Raw genomic sequence first — 16904 nt, forward strand, 5'->3', positions numbered from 1 at the left:
CCAGCTGTTTCAGGCATTTGAGAACTGAACTAGCGGATTGAAGATTTCTCTCTGTCTCTATCTCTCTCCCTCTCTGCCTTTCAAATTAAAAAATAAATAAATAAATAATTTAAAAATCAGTAATCTATACTAACAGTTAAAATGAGCTCATAATCATGGGCATACATTCGCTGGCTTTTTTTTAAATGCAGACTCATAAAGCAACCTGAACATAATGAACACACTCATAGATTAAGCTACTGATTATAGTCCTTTTCTCAATGCTGATTGTAAGAGGTTTTTTCCCCTTGATTTAGGTTATTATTAAATGAAAATGATTTGCATTTCATAAGCATGTTTAACCATCACAGGTCTTGCATTCCCTAACTGAAGACAATGTGACTATTTATAGGGTCACACGACCAATCAATCAAGAGAGGACTTTAATCACTGTTAGAAAATAATAGAATTAATAAAGTTAATGAACTTATTAATTATTCTAAATAGTTTAAAACCTTAGTTAGAATAAATATTTGTATTTCTTACTTTCATCAGAGTATAAGTAACCAATTTATTGTTTTATTTTTCTAAATTCTGTAAGGAAAGTATTACTTTGCCATGATTTTGTCTGTTTTTAGTCCCAACTACACAGTAAATTTGCAAGCCTGCATATTTCTCAATGTTTGCTTGATTAAACTTTATTGAAATTAAGAATTACACAGTAAAGCATTTCATTTTTTAAATAATTACATTGTGTTCTCATAGAAACTTGACAAGATTTTTTTCTTAATATTTTAAAAATAATTATATCAATCGAAGCATAATGCAGAAGGAAAAAAATGCCTACTTACAGGTATCATCCAGTTAGCCAGGTCACCATATTTGGAAACTTGCATTGCTCCTAGCATTGTCAGATTGACATGTCCTCTATAAAAGAAAAAGAAGAAACATAAAGCAAACTACAAGGTTTATGTCCCCTTTCTTGACACTGTCCCTGAAATATACTTGCTTTCCATCATAACTGATTTCCAAATAGATCTAAGCTGATGCAAAAAACATAACTATTATGTGTTCTTAATACAAAAAAAGTTTAGCCACTATTGTCTCAAAAAAAAAAAAAAAAAGAACAAGTATACACTGTTGATATTGTTTCCCTCGTAATGGCAAATGGGATGTGATTTGAGGACAAATAGCTAAAAAGTGAACAATTTGAAGAAAATGTTAGAACCCTCAGAAAGAACCCTAGAAGTATTTACTTCAATCTAGTTGGTGCACACATACATATTGCATTTGAGGGTTCTTTGCATAACAGTGGGCTGTATATGTCAATGCCCAACATTCAATGTGAATAATCCCACATCTTCTTGCAGGCAAACAAGCCCGTGATAGTTTGCTGGCTGGGAAATGTGGCTGTATTCAGAGCCTTGCTAACGCACTTAGGGGATGACTCAGCTCATTCGGCACCGTGTGAAACATGGGGCTCCGTTATTACATACCCTCTAATCATTGCAAATGATTCATCGCTGGAGAAAAAAGAGGCTCCTGGAAGAACAGTAACTGTTTCTTTGCCTAAATACACAAAAGAAAGAAAAGCTATTAGCTTGTGAAGAGCATCATGGTGGACAGAGAAGTCTGCACACTCTCTCTTTCTAGAAAGAATGTAAGCTCCCTTGGACAAAATGCAGTGCCACAGGAGTGGAGGACATGATAGGAACTGTCCACCCTGTGATGAGGAATATTTTGTCACCGACACTGTTCACCCTGCCCCTGCCTGGTGATAATAAAAAGCAGACCGACTTTTAGTTATTATTGTTTGGAAACTCTCTAGGCAATGCATCCTTCATTGCCTATAACTCCCCTGGCTCCCGCCATCTCCATTCCTTTCACAACTCACTGCTACATGCTAAGGGGCATTGGGAGGTGGGGACAGGGATGACACCTGTCAGGAGCGAGTGCTCCTGTAAGTCAACAGAACAGAGGGATGGGAGAATACACGGGAACTTAAGACCAAATGCCTTTTGAGGGGACTGACAGGAAATGCCCTCAGTTGTTTTCTTAAGCACAGAAATAACTTTCAGTTGTAAGATGAAGAGGTTATGAGGATCTACGGTATGGTGTGGTGGCTATAGTTAAAAATACCACCTTGTACACTTGGGAGGTGATGGATATGTCATTTAACTTGATTGTGGTAGGTATAGTATACATACATAAAATCATCAGTGTGTACACCTTGAATATATATACAACTTTTACTTGTCAATTATACCTCAATAAATGGGGGATAAGAACAAAATAAAATAAAAAATCAGCAAATAATATAGAAAGGTCCTACCTAATTCCATAATATTATTATCTCAAGACTCTCCCTCTCACTCACTCATCTTTAACTTCTTGCTCCTGTAAGCTGCTATTAAAATTAGAGGGAGCAGGCCTTTGGTCCAGTTGCAAAACTGCCAGTTGGGACAACTGTGTCCCATACCAGAATGCCCATGTTCGAGTCCCAGCTGTGCTCCTGATTCCAGCTTCCTGCTAATGTGCACCCTGGGAGGAAGCAGGTGATAGTTCCAGTAGTTGAGATTCTTCCACACATAAAGGAGATCTGAATTGAGTCCTAGGCATCCAGCTTCATCCCCAGCGTTGGATTACCGACTGTTGGCATTTGGAAGTAAAATAGTAAATGGGAGCTTTCTCTCCTCTCTTGCTCCCTCCTGCTCCTTCCCCTCCTTCTCTTCCCAAATTAATATTTTTTAAAAACCATAGGACTTTGATGAAATCAAGGAATAATATGGCAATAATGGCCAACATATTTTATGTTAATTTCCAAGAGGTCCTCTTGAAAGAGTCTCTCCCAAAAATTAGCATTTCACAATAAAATTTCCAAACTACAAAAGATCTTCAACATCATCCAGTGCCTACACAATAATATCACCTGACTCCTATTAAAGCTGCTCTCTTCTTATAAACCATTTTTGTGTGTTCAGGGGCATCAGGTGCCTGGGACCAGCTTGTGGTCTCAACCAGAAAAGCACTCACATGCTGTTCAGTCAAAGATAAGTCAACTGTATTAGAACACACCTTGCATGGGCTCAGTGTCTGAGAGCAGACTACAAAGAAGGGAATGTGGAAGAAAAGTGGTGACCAGGACTGGCATAGAAAAAAGCTCCCCCAATACAACAGAACTAGCGTGATCTGACCATGTCCCACAGTAAACACTGCTTCCCTCCACTCTGCAGCCCTTCCTGGAAGCTCACTTTTCCGTCAATATTTCCCACTATTTGAGCTCAAGTACCAAGAGAGAATAAGCCTATTTATATCATGCTGATTATTTAGCCTCCAAGGGAATTTGATTCTAAACCATGGAAACATTTTCATGTTTTTCAAAATACCCATAAACTGAAAAGCTTTGGAAAATGCTTTTCATATGGTTTAGTAGGAGCTTTTAGACAGCACATAAGACATGGAGAATTAAATTAGATAATGCATATAAAGCCCTTACTCTAGTGCCTGGTAGAGAGAAAGGACTATCATATATTTTGATAGGAAATGATGAGTAGAGAGACAGGCATGAAAAAAGAAGGGGCAGAATTAAAGGCTGGTGAAGGGCATGGTGATTGCAAAAACATGCAGGAAAGAAAGCATGGGCCACCATCAGCGGTTCCCCAGCAGACCAGGATAGTCTTGTGTAGGTGGACAAAAGCATCTGTACAGGGCATAGGGAAAGACAAAGCTGGAAAGAATGTTTGCGATCACGAGATGTGGAATGCTGTGCTATTTGTACTGTAGTCTGTAGGCCTACAATTCTTCACGTGGGGTATACACACGTCTAGATCAGGATTTCTCCCCCTCAGCACTGCTGATATTTGGGGCTGGTAACTTTTGGTGGGGGCTGTGCTTGGTGTTGCAGGATGTCAGCATCCTCGGCCTCTACCCATAAAGTCCCAGTAGACTCCCTCTCCTAGATGTGATAATCAAAAATGTCTGCACACATTACCAAATATCCCCAGGGGGCCATAGTCACACCCAACCCCTCCAGTCTGCTAAGAAGCACTCCTGTAAAAAGTGCATGACAGGAGAGCATTCATAGGTCAGGAAATTAAGTGGTGATCCTTTCTAATGCAATTTTAATTAAAAACCAGTCATTTAAAACATGATTTATACATTGAAATAAGACAACGCTAATAAACACAGAATGCAAAATGCACATTAATACTAAAACAAAAACCTGAGACTTAGAAATTTCACAAGTGCATGGGGTTGCTGCAGGTTCAAGTTCCTGAAACGTTCTCAGTTCTAAGCACTCTGTTTATACCTTTGTAGAAGTCAGGTTCTTTGTACCCGCAGGGATAGCCCAGTGTATTGAGAAAAAGGGCAAGGGTCAGTAATGCTATCCTGAGTGCATCACTTCACTTGAAGGGCTTCAGTTTCTCAATTAGCATGGTAAGATACGTCACAGTCCACACGGTATTACACATGTGAAAAAGTAGCCTCTAAGTCCCTAAGTGATATGCAAGCAAATGGAATTCATTTTTCTAGGAGCTTATGAGACCACATTTTAGAAAAAAATTATCCTTAGAAATAGTTTTCTAATTATTTTGAAATTTTAAGACACTGATTATACCCAGACATATAACTCTTTGTATTCATTCAAAGGGATTTCTTGGGAAAAAAAAAAAAAAACTTTCCAAATTAACACAAGCAATTGGTTAACTTTTCAGGTAATTTCTAGATAATTTGGGGAGTTAAGGAAACCATCAATTTATACTCTAGGTTCTCTAATTTATACAGTTGAGAAAAATCAAAAGCATTAAAAAAAAATCCTCAATGAAAGAGTCAGAATGCCATTCAACTGACCGGGCTTCCCGTAAGCAATGAATTCTTGTTTTGCAGAGCAGTTTAATGTTCTGTGTCATACTTCAAAAGGGAACAAAGAAAACTGGTGGCTTCACTAGAACAGAGTTCCTCTCAAGCTCAGTAGAATCACAACTACCTACCGTCTAATGATGTTATTGAAAAACTTAACTAATTTCCAAAGAAAGAGGGTTTTATGAACTCAAGCCTGAAATTTGGAAAATGGAGTTATTCATTTTGCAAGTAACTCACTAATATCATAAATTAATTAAACCAAGCAGCAAATATTTTCACAGATCAATGAGCTATTGCTAAAGGGTACAGTACAATTAAATTATAGCCTTGGTTAAATGTCACTGCTTTATCACAGTGGGCCTTTCAGAGTTGAGTTGTGTTAACTAATTCAACTATTCAACCAGAAGCTGTTTCACTTTGAAAACTTTCAAGTTTCAAACATCAATTCTACTTGGCAGCTGGCCTTTATGTTCAGTTCATATTACTTCTGAGTTCAACACATACTATTTTTGGATGCACAGTAAAAATAATACTTTTGCAGGCAAAGAATGAGTAAGAGTAAAGGGGTGCAGAAAATCATGCTAGAACACGAATCAGCTTCTCACAGGAGCCCCACCCTGAAGATGGGCTACAGTCCAGAAATGGTGACAGTGTTGCCTCACGCACAGGCAATGATGAGAGCTAAGAGGCCTGATCTGTTCTTCCTAAGGTCCCTAATGTTTGTAACTCTGTGAGGATACTTCAAAAAAATTATGGGAAAATGAACTTAAAAGAAGTTTATACAGGTGCAAAAAAATGGAAATCTATGCAATTTTTTCATAATATACCTTTTCATGAACTTTCTGAAGATCTATTGCATATCCCAATAGAATTAAAGGCAAATAATAAAAGGCAAAGATGGGGCCAGCACTGTGCCATAGTGGGTAAAGCCACTGCCTGCAGTGCTGGAATCCCAAATGGGCACTGGTTCAAGTCCCAGATGCTCCACTTCTAATCCAGCTCTCTGCTACGGCCTGGGAAAGCACAGAAGATGGCCTAAGTCCTTGGAGACATGGAGGAAGCTCCTTGCTCCTGGCTTCGGATTGGCCCAGCGCCAGCCATGGCAGCCATTGCAGCCATTTGGGGAATGAACCAGCAGATGGAAGACTTCTCTCTGCCTCTGCCTCTCTGTAACTCTCTGCTTTTCAAATAAATAAATAAATCTTTAAAAAAAATAAAAGGCTAAGCTTATGAGCACAGGAACAAAGGAGATAAGGCTACCGTCCCCAGTTCACAGTCCTCTTGGTGGTAGTGGACTCCCTTAAGGATGCTTGTACCTCCCTATGCAGACTACAGGGCAGTAAGCATCAACCACGGTGACAATCCCAGGGCACCAGATCTTTCCCTCTTACCTCTGTGGTCCCATTGCCACCATTCTCCAAACTGAGAGGGCTGAGATATTTCAAGTTGGGATTGGACAGTGTGAGGCACAAGCAGGAGACCCTGCAGATGAGACCCTCACCCAACATGGGTTGCAGCAACACAGCAGTGTTTCTCTCCCAAAGGATGTAGTCTCTGTTAATTGATACTTCCTGTCACAGCAGCTTAAAGACTATGCATTTCACCATCCTGCCTTGGTTTCTTTTAATTCTCCCAAGGTCTTGTAAACTGTCCCTTCCTTTAATTCTCCTTAATTACCCCATTTGAGAGTGTTCTCTATTTGTAGACAAGACCCTGATGGACAGACTCATCATTAAACGTGCTTCCACCTGTCCATCCTCCTTTATCTAAGATATTTCCCAATGAAAGGAGACCCCAGAGAGGAACCAGAAAGGTTTACCTTCCTTTCTCAACATTTAATATATTGAAGCATTCTCCAAAAATAAAGGATTTATTCCCATTCCTTACCATGATGAAGCACAGAACTAAGTTACAGCAAAAGGAAACAAACACACACACAAAAAATAAGTGAGTTCACCTACCTGCATTGATTAGGTCTGCATCAGCTTCATGTTGTAATGGATATGGTCCCTGTCAAACACAACACATTTCCCATTAGTAAAACTGTAGTATAAATAACTTCCCAAAAGCTCCAGGAAGTTATCATCCAAAGACTTGAGGGAAACCTTTTAAAAATAATTCCCAGATTTTCACAGCTCTGTTTCTCACACTGATTAGTCTCTCCTACACAAATAGTGTAGGCAAATCATTAAAGGTGATTAGGCAAATGCAAAGTATTTTCTTACAATGATCATCTTGAAATAAATGTTATGCTCTTAGAAATACAGGACAATAAAACAAGAAGAAGTTATTCAGATCTACAATGCAGCCAAAATTATTCATAAACCTTTCGAGAAGGATTAGTGCAAACAAATTACATTCTGTGTTATCTGACCAGAAGAACCTGAAGAGGCCAAGGTTAGGCTTTCCAGTATATATCACCAAAAGGCCTGAATTTGGGATTCTAAACTCACCACATTTGAGTTTGGATACTCTTATATTCCTGGTACCCAGATTTTCTTAGTAAGACTTTTTTTAAAAAATAATTTTATATAAGGCAACTCCAATTACTCAAATGGGGTAAGCAGTTTAATGATATAATGCATATTAAACTCAAAAGGAGGAAAGGGGAAAATAAAAAGGCAAAAATGGAGACCAAAAAATGAGGAAATACAGCTGGGAAATGTCCACACAGTTTCCAAAGCAGAAAAAAAATTTATCTTATAAATAAACTGTAGTGGAAAACAATGTTTTAGAACTGTGCAATTTTTTCTTTAACCTTTGACTATGGATAATTTGCATCAACTTATCTCTTGTCTTAAAGTGGAGGGAGTTGAACACTGTACATAATCTCTAATGAACCTTAAAAAGGCTAAGTGTCTGACTTTATTTGAATTTGCTTTTAAGCAGATATGATTTTTATACCTGGAATGTTCATGATTATCACTTCAATCAGTAACAAGTATGTATGTATAATATAATATATTATATATATTATTATATATTATAATATATAATATAAAGTATAATTCATACTTTATTTAATTTTAATTTTTTTGTTTATTTGAGAGGTAGAAAGAGACAGAGCAAGTGAGCTCAAGCACAAGCAAGAACCGGCTCCTGCCTGCTGGTTCACTCCTGAAACACATGCAGTGCCCAGAGTTGACACAGGGTCAGTGCTAGGAGCTGGAAGCTGGGAACACAATCCAGGCCCCCGATGAGGGTGTCAGGGACTCAGTTAGTTGAGTCACCGCCATTGCCTCCTAGTGTCTGTACTGGCCAAAGCCAAGTTCAGGAACTGGAGCCAGGAAACAAACACTCTGATGGGGGAGGTGGGCATCTTAACTGCTAGGGTAAACACCTGTTCCTTATTACTTTTGTTTTAAATAATGGATATACATTATATGTACAACTTTTGTTGCATTAATGGTTAGGATATACTAAGAAATAATAAAAGATTACACATTTTCTAAATTGGCAAACTATAATAACTAAAAAATAAATAAAAAAGAATTAAAGAAAACTTCAATTTCCATCTTACCAAACCCAGGACTCCATTTTCACTTTGAAGATGAACAGTCATGTTCGGGCTGATAAAGTTGCTGGCCAGAAGAGGGATCCCTATGCCCAGATTAGCTAGAAGAAAAGATGTTAAGGGCCAACATACAAAATGCAAAGAGATTATGCTGTAAAGCTCTACATACATAAATGTGAACAGAAGCCTTATTTAAGGGAACTTACTCTGAATATAATAACTGAATATATTCTTCAATCCCCCTAAGGGCACCATTTTACAATTTTTCAAAAAGAAAACTTCTAACTAGTCATAGCTTTTTCAATAACACGTCCCACAGATATCAAAGTGGTAGCTTCAGAAGCTAGCTAAGAGGTCATTTTAACAAAAATGAAAGACATTTTATTTTCATTAATGGGCTCAGGAAGTTTGATGTATTATGATTGGTTTACTATAAAACATGACTCTACTTTCATTTAAAATTATTTTTACTATTCAAAACTCACAAAATAAAGATGATTTAAAATATTCTGAAGAGGCCAGCACCACGGCTCAATAGGCTAATCCTCTGCATGCGGCGCCGGCACCCCGGGTTCTAGTCCCGCTCCGGGCGCCGGATTCTGTCCCGGTTGCTCCTCTTCCAGGCCAGCTCTCTGCTGTGGCCCGGGAAGACAGTGGAGGATGGCCCAAGTGCTTGGGTCCTGCACCCGCATGGGAGACCAGGAGAGGTACCTGGCTCCTGGCTTCGGATCAGCACGGTGCACTGGCCGAAGCACACCGGTGGCAGCAGCCATTGGGAGGTGAACCAACAGAAAAGGAAGACTTTTCTCTCTCTCTCTCTCTCACTGTCCACTCTGCCTGTCAAAAAATAAATAAGTAAAATAAATTAAAATTAAATATTCTGAAGAGTCTGCACTATGGCACAACAGGTTAAAATCCTGGCCTGCAGCACCAGCATCTCATATGGGTACCAGTTTGTGTCCTAGCTGCTCCACTTCTGATCCAGCTCCTGCTAATGTGCCTGGGAAATCAGAGGATGGCCCAAATCCTTGAGCCACTGCAACCACATGGGAGGCCCGGAGGAAACTCCTGGCTCCAGGCTTCCAATCAGCTCAGCTCCACTCCAGCCGTTGCAACCATCTGTGGAGAGATCCAGTGGATGGAAGACCTCTCTCTCTCTCTACCTCTCTCTGTAACTCTTCCAAATTAATAAAATAAATCTTTAAAAGAATCCCTAAAAGGGGCTACCATTTTTAAATTTCATAAAAGTTTTCTGACAATACCAAAATTTCTACTTAAGAGTATTTGGAGTCAAGTAGGGCAAGATCCAAGGTGGCCAAATAAGATACAGCCACACTAACTAGGCTGCCCTGGGTTATGAAATGAACAAGGGAAGGACTACATTTCCAAGGGTTTGACTTATGTAAATTTTTGGCAAATTAATGAAAAAAAAAAAAAAAACAACTCTGGGACAAGAAAAGAGAAGACAGACAAACGGCTGCAGCCAACTGCACAGCACGCCCAGCTGCCAGCTCTGAGCTGCCATCCCACCACACTAAGGTAGGAAAAGATTGCCACATGCCCCAGCGCATGCACGTTTAGCTGACAGGGAACTCCACAGTCACCCACTGACTTGAACCTTAGCCTGGAGAGCTGACTGAGGTCGGAGCAACTGCTAGCTTGGAGCAGGGAAGCTGCTGTACTTCCCCTCCCCCACTCACGCAGAGCACCGTACTAGACAGCAAAATGTCAAGCAGTGCATTCTTGATCACCACCATAGTCAAAGTCAATGCAACATCCCTTCATCCAGCAACTGTGGGAGTTTGGGTGAAGCCCCAGAGCTACACCCATGCACTCTACATGAGCAAGGGGCTCCCAGCAGAAGCAGCCTGTAAAAGATCCACTCCCACCCTGGGAGATCTGGGCAATGACACCACTACACCCTACAACACCAGGACTGTGACAATTCATTCTAAATTTCTCAGTGCCACTGGAATCTACCTGGTGGACACAGGGAAGAACCGACCTGCATTCCATGTCCCTGGACTCATAACCTTCAGAGTAAAATCTCCTGTATACCTTGTAGTCACCCTGTAGGGCTGGAAAAGGGTTCAGCTTACATCTAGTCCTAGGACTAGGGCTATTGGTTATGCCACAGCACCAGGTGGACTTCCCCAGAAGCACCTGAGGAAGGGTCCATATGTGTTACCCAGCCCTAGAGCCACAGCAACTGGTGCCACAGTCCTGGCATCACTCACACTTGCCAGGAGGACAAAGAGGCAGCCACCCTCAGCTCCCTCAGCACGATGAGCAAGGCGCTGGCTATCACATTTACCAGGGAAACCGACACAGAACTCTGTGGACCAAAGATACACACCCAAGAAAACCCTTATTCATCTCAAAGCCACACTTCTATCCCTACAAACTGCAGCAGATTAGACCACTGTGGCACTTATAGACAAAACTGACGTTGATTAAGACAAAAGAAATCACTCAGAGACTACATTCCTGAGCTCACTGAAAGCCAAAGCCAGAAGAGCAACAAGCCAAGTGATACCCGGCATTCAAACTTAAGCCATAAATTCTCCTACAATAAAACCTACTCCATAAAGAAAATGGTACAAATACACCAGATGGGCAGACAGCAACACAGGGACACTGGAGGCACGAAGAAGCAAGGTAGCATGATGTCTGCAGAAGAACACAATACTCCTCTAGAACTAGATTCTGAACTGAAGGAAATATATGAAACAGCAGATACAGAATTCAAAATACTTATTGTAAGGAAACTCAATGAGATACAAGAGAATACAGATTAAACAGGCTAAAGAAATGAGGAAATCAATGAGTGACATGAATGAAAATATTAATAAGGAGACAGAGCTCATTAAGAAAAACCAAATAGAAGTTTTAGAGATGAAATCTTTAATCAGTGAAATAAAAAATATGATGGAGAGCTTTAACAGAATAGACCAAGTGGAGGAAAGAATTTCTGACCTGAAGGACGAGAATTTTGAAATAACCTAATCTGACAAAAATAAAGAGAAAAGAATGAAGAAACTCTACATGAAAAATGGGATACTATTAAACATATTAGAGATATTCCTCAAGGAGAAGAAAAGGAAAAAGGCAGGAATGACTAATTGACCAAAAAAATTGTATATGAGTGAAACGATCATTTATACATTTGATAATTATTTATAGCCATTGTCTACCTTCCTACTAAGCCGGGGTCTCATTTGCTTTTTATCTGTTAAACGTCTTATTTGGTGATGCATTAAGCCAAGTAGACTCAATCAAAAAAAGTCTTCTCCAAGGTATATTTTCATAAAATTGTCAAAAGTTAAATACAAGGAGACAATCCTAAAGACAGTAAGAGAAAAGCATCAAGTTACATAGAAAGGAAAACCCACAGATTAACAGACATCGCAGCAAACACCCTACAGACCAATCGAAATCCACATCAAAATGATCATACATCATGATCAAGTGGGATTTATCCCAGAAATGCAATGGTGGTTCAACATGCACAAATCAATAAGTGTCACAAATCACTTAAATAGGATGAAGAACAAACACCAGACAGTCATCTCAATAGATGCGGAGAAAGCATCTGATGAGACGCAACACGCTTTCACAACAAAAACTCTCCACAACTTAGGTATAAATGGAACATTCCTCAAAATCATGAAGGCTATAAATCACAAAACTGCCAATATCATACTGAATGGAGAAAAACTAAAGTGTTTCCTCTCAGATCTGGGACAAGACAAGGGTGTCCACTTTCACCACTCTTATTTACTGGAAGTTTTGGCAAGAGCAATTATGGAAGAGAAATAAAGGGCATTAAATTTGGAAAAGAGGAAATCAAATTATCTACATTTGCAGATGACATAACGATATACATGGAAAAACCTAAACACTTAACCAAAAAGCTGTTAGAATTGATAAACCAGTTCAGTAAAGCTGGAGGCTACAAAATAAACATACAAAAAATAGTTATTTTTTATGCTAATGGTGAATTCACAGAAATCAAGAAACAAATCCATTTATAATATCCACAAAAAAGAATCAAATATTTAGGAATAAATTGAACCAAAGAAGGGAAAGATCTCTACAATTAAAATTATCAAACACTGATGAGAGAAATCATCAAGGACACACAAAAATGGAAAAATATAGTCCTTGCTCCTGAATCAGTAAAATCAGTATCATTAAAATGACTACACTACCTAAATCAATCTATAAATTCAATGCAACCCTTATCAAAATACCAATGGCATTATTTATAGTTAGGAAAAACAATTCTTTTTTTTTTTTTTTTTTTTTTTTGACAGGCAGAGTGGACAGTGAGAGAGAGAGACAGAGAGAAAGGTCTTCCTTTGCCATTGGTTCACCCTCCAATGGCCGCCGCGGCTGGCGCGCTGCGGCCGGCGCACCGCGCTGATCCGATGGCAGGAGCCAGGAGCCAGGTGCTTTTCCTGGTCTCCCATGTGGGTGCAGGGCCCAAGCACCTGGGCCATCCTCCACTGCACTCCCTGGCCACAGCAGAGGGCTGGCCTGGAAGAGGGGCAACCGGGACAGAATCCGGCGCCCCAACCGGGACTAGAACCCGGTGTGCCGGCGCCGCTAGGCGGAGGATTAGCCTAGTGAGCCGCGGCGCCGGCCTAGGAAAAACAATTCTAAAATTCAAATAAAGGGGCCAGCATTGTGGCATAGTAGGCTAAGTCTCCACCTGCAGCACCAGCATCCCATATGGGTGCTGGTTCTAGCCCTGGCTGCTGGTCTTCCAGCTCTCTGCTATGGCCTGGGAAAGCAGTAGAAGATGGCACAAGTGCTTCGGCCCCTTCCACAGTGTTGGAGATCTGGAAGAAGCTCCTGGCTCCTGATCAACACAGCTCTGGCCATTGCAGCCATTTGGGGAGTGAACTAGCAGATGGAAGACACTCTCTCTCTCTCTCTCTCTCTTTCTCTCTCCCTTTCAAATAAATAAATAAATTTTTTTAAAAAAAGGAAGTCCTGGCTTCAGATCGGCCCTGCTCTAACCATTGCAAACATTTGAAGAGTGAATGAGCTGATGGAAGACCTTTCCCTCCGTCTCTCCCTCTCTCTGTCTGTAACTCTATCACTCAAATAAATAAATAAAGTTTAAATAAAGTAAAATAAAATTCACATGGAAATCACAGAAGTCCCTGAATAGCCAAAGCAAACCTGAGCAAGAAAACCCAAGCTGGAGGCATCGCAATACCTGATTTCAAAACATACTACAAAGCTATAGTAATTAAAACAGCATGGTACTGGCATAAAAACCAATACACACATCAATGGAACAGAATAGGGAGCCCAGAAATTAATCCATGTGCATACAGCCAATTGACTTTTGCCAAAATGCTCAGACCATATAGTGGAATAAGGATAATCTCTTCAACAAATGGTGCTGGCAAAACTGGCTGTATATATGTAAAAGAATGAAATTAGATTCACACCTCTCATCATATAAAAAATATACTTAAGACAGATCAAACACCTAAATTTAAGACCTGAGACTATAAAGTGACTGGAAGAAAACGTAGAGGAAACATTCCAAGACATTTGTGTAGAGAATGACTTCTTGGAGAAGACCCCCAAATGCAACAAAAGCCAAACTAAACAAATTGGACTATATGAAACTCAGAAGCTTTTGTACAGCAAAGGAAACAATTAACAGAGGAAAGAGACAAAATAAAATGGGAAAAAGTATTTTCAAACCACATATCTGACAAAGGATTAATATCCTGAATATACCAGCAACTTAAAAAAAAAAAAAACTCAACAACAAAAAGTAACCAATCCAGTTGAGAAAAGGGCAAAGGACTTCAATAGACAATTCTCAAAAGTAGAAATACAAATGACCACCAAATATATGAAAAAATGCTCAACATCAGTAGCCATCAGAGAAATGCAAATCAAAACCACAATGAGATCTCCTCTCACCCCTGTCAGAATGGCTAAAATCCAAACCCAGAGAGTAACAAATGCTGGTGAGGATATGGACAAAGGGGAACAAGTACATACAGTGGCAGCATGTAAATTAATGAGGCCACTGTAGAAAACAGTATAGAGATTTATTTAAAAACTAGAAACAGACTTGCCATATAATCCCACAATCCCTCTACTGGGTATATACCCAAAAGACCTGAACACAATGTATCAAAGAGATAATTGCAACACTATGTTTATGGCAGCACTGTTCACAATAGCCAAAACTTGAAATCAACCAAGGTGTCCATCGACAGATGAATGGATAAAGAAAATGTGATATTTATATACAATGGAATATTATTCAGCTATAAAAAAGCATGCACTGCTACCATTTCCAACAAAACGGATGCAACTGGAAGACATCATGTTGAGTGAAACAAGCCAGACCCAGAAAGACAATCACTGCATGTTCTCCCTTATATGTGGGAGCTAAAATTAAAAAAAGGAAAGAGAGAAAGAAAAAAGAGAAATGTCTCTGAGTATCAGTGTCGCTGCATGCTTGATGCTTATGTCAAACCAATGGCTAAGAATATTATACTACTATAGTTTTAATGATCCGTGATTACTTTAGCATTTACTGTATTTGGATGAAATGGTCAATTTTCTATTCAGTTAATGTTTATAGTCACTGTCTATATTCCCACAAAACTAGGGTCTTTTTCCTTTTCACACTTTTTAGTTGGTGAAGTGTTAAGCCTTTTTACTGTAATGTAAAGTTAAAGTATGTTATCTCAAAAACTACAGAGACAGAAAGGAAGGGAGAAGGAAAGAGGGCGAGAAGGAGAGAGAGGGAGGGAAGGAGGAAGATAATATCATTTTGTTCTTAGAGTTGTATCTACAAATCACATTGAATTTGTTAAAAACTAATTAAATATAAAATAAAAAAATAAAATACCAGATGTAAGTCAACTGACTGGTGAAGAGAAGAAAGCACAGTGCCTAACTTTCTTATATAGAATCAACCTCTTTGACTCTGTATTTTGCTTATACAGGAATTCCACCAAAACACAAAGTATAATTTAAACAATAAGGACAAATTTTGAGGTGGAAGTAAAAAGAAGGTACTTCCAGTCAAAATCACAGCCTAAAATCTGATATTCATGGGCTGGGGAGCTCACACAATAAAGCCAGATGCCATTCTATCTACCATTCAACAAATATTAATTCTATCATATATTACTTGTTATATATTAGTTGTATTATACAAGTATAGGTAAAAGTCTGATATACTGAAAGCTAACATAATGGCAGTTTATTTTTTTAAAGATTTATTTGTTTGAGAACAGAGATATAGAGGGATACAGAAAGGGATAGAGGAAGAGAGAAGGAGAGAGAGAGAATCTGCCATCTGCTGGTTCACTCCCCAGGTGGCCACAATGGCCGGGGATGAGCCAGGCTGAAGCCAGGAGTCAAGAGCTTCTTCTGGTTCTCCCACAGGGGTGCAGGGGCCTAAACACTTGGGCCAATCTTCCACTGCTTTCTCAGGCCATTAGCAGGGAGGTGGATCAGAAGTGGAGCAGCCGGGACATGAACCGGTACCCATATGTATGCTGACACTGCAGGAAAGGGCTCAACCTTCTATACCACAGCGCAGGCTCCCAGCAGTTTATTATTTATATGCATTCAAAATCCAAATACTAAGTGTTCTAAATGATGTCTACTCCTTTTTTGACAAGGTACGTAAAGGAGAATTTGAACATTCATTGAATATCCTTAGACATAAAACAGTGCATCCACAGGATCTCTCTCAAGGGAAGCAGAGAGTTGTTAAATAAATTGGTTCTTACGTTCCAATGACTATATATGCAAATGTCCCAATAAACAGCGCCACTTATGACTAGTAGTTCTGAGATTTGAAACCCTCATCATGGGCAACCCCTTTTCCCAATAATCTCCAGCTAGCTGCCAATCTGTACTGAAACTCACTGCATTTTGGAACACAGTGAAGTGAATTTTTGGTTGCCATTTTAGTTCAAGAAGGCAAACAGTATAATCCCAGTTTCATTAATCATGATCATTTAAGTTATATGCCACTTTTTATTAGAAAATGATCCATTTCTTCCAAAGCTACCAGGGACCAGAACTGAATCACTATTCAGGAGGCCAAGTAGCCTGATGAACACAGGGAAAGCTTGCGCTCTGTCTCCATCCTGTTTCTGAAAGATAAAGGATACCATACATGCCGTCCTCGAACTCCAGAGCTGCCCGCCTGATGATGCGTTCCCTTACGTTATCTCCAGCCTGAGTGGATTTGGCCTTTCCATCGCCTTCCTTCCGTATTGATAAGCGCTTGAAAAGAAACAGAAATCAATTCTTCATAACTGAAGGTCTATCTTATTTCATCACTACTGAAATAGAAAATTAACTCTTTCTCATTGCTACTAACAGGCAAATCTGCAATACTGAAGAGAACTCAAAGAAAAACGTAGGTCACGTTGGAGAACAGAAATAATCCTTTAGGAAATAAATGCAAGAGGTCAGATCTGTCTGAGAGGGAGCTATGCCAGCTGGGTCTCTTTGAAGCGCAGGACTCCCCTGTTCTGCCACA

General features: G+C 39.6%; 1 protein-coding gene across 2 annotated transcripts in view; it reads right to left on the bottom strand.

Moving 5' to 3' along the window:
• Window positions 1–16904, bottom strand: part of OXCT1 (3-oxoacid CoA-transferase 1) — a 171587-nt gene that overhangs the window by 82271 nt on the left and 72412 nt on the right. For both annotated transcript variants that reach the window (XM_002714003.5, XM_070056679.1), the window contains exons 9-13: window positions 16531–16645; window positions 8363–8457; window positions 6804–6852; window positions 1476–1548; window positions 831–906 (exon numbers count right to left, since the gene is read on the bottom strand). In XM_002714003.5, coding sequence (XP_002714049.1) covers window positions 831–906; window positions 1476–1548; window positions 6804–6852; window positions 8363–8457; window positions 16531–16645 — 408 coding nt within the window. The remainder of the gene's footprint in view (window positions 1–830; window positions 907–1475; window positions 1549–6803; window positions 6853–8362; window positions 8458–16530; window positions 16646–16904) is intronic.

The sequence above is a fragment of the Oryctolagus cuniculus genome, chromosome 14 (assembly GCF_964237555.1).
Source record: "Oryctolagus cuniculus chromosome 14, mOryCun1.1, whole genome shotgun sequence".
Taxonomy (NCBI): Eukaryota; Metazoa; Chordata; class Mammalia; order Lagomorpha; family Leporidae; genus Oryctolagus; species Oryctolagus cuniculus.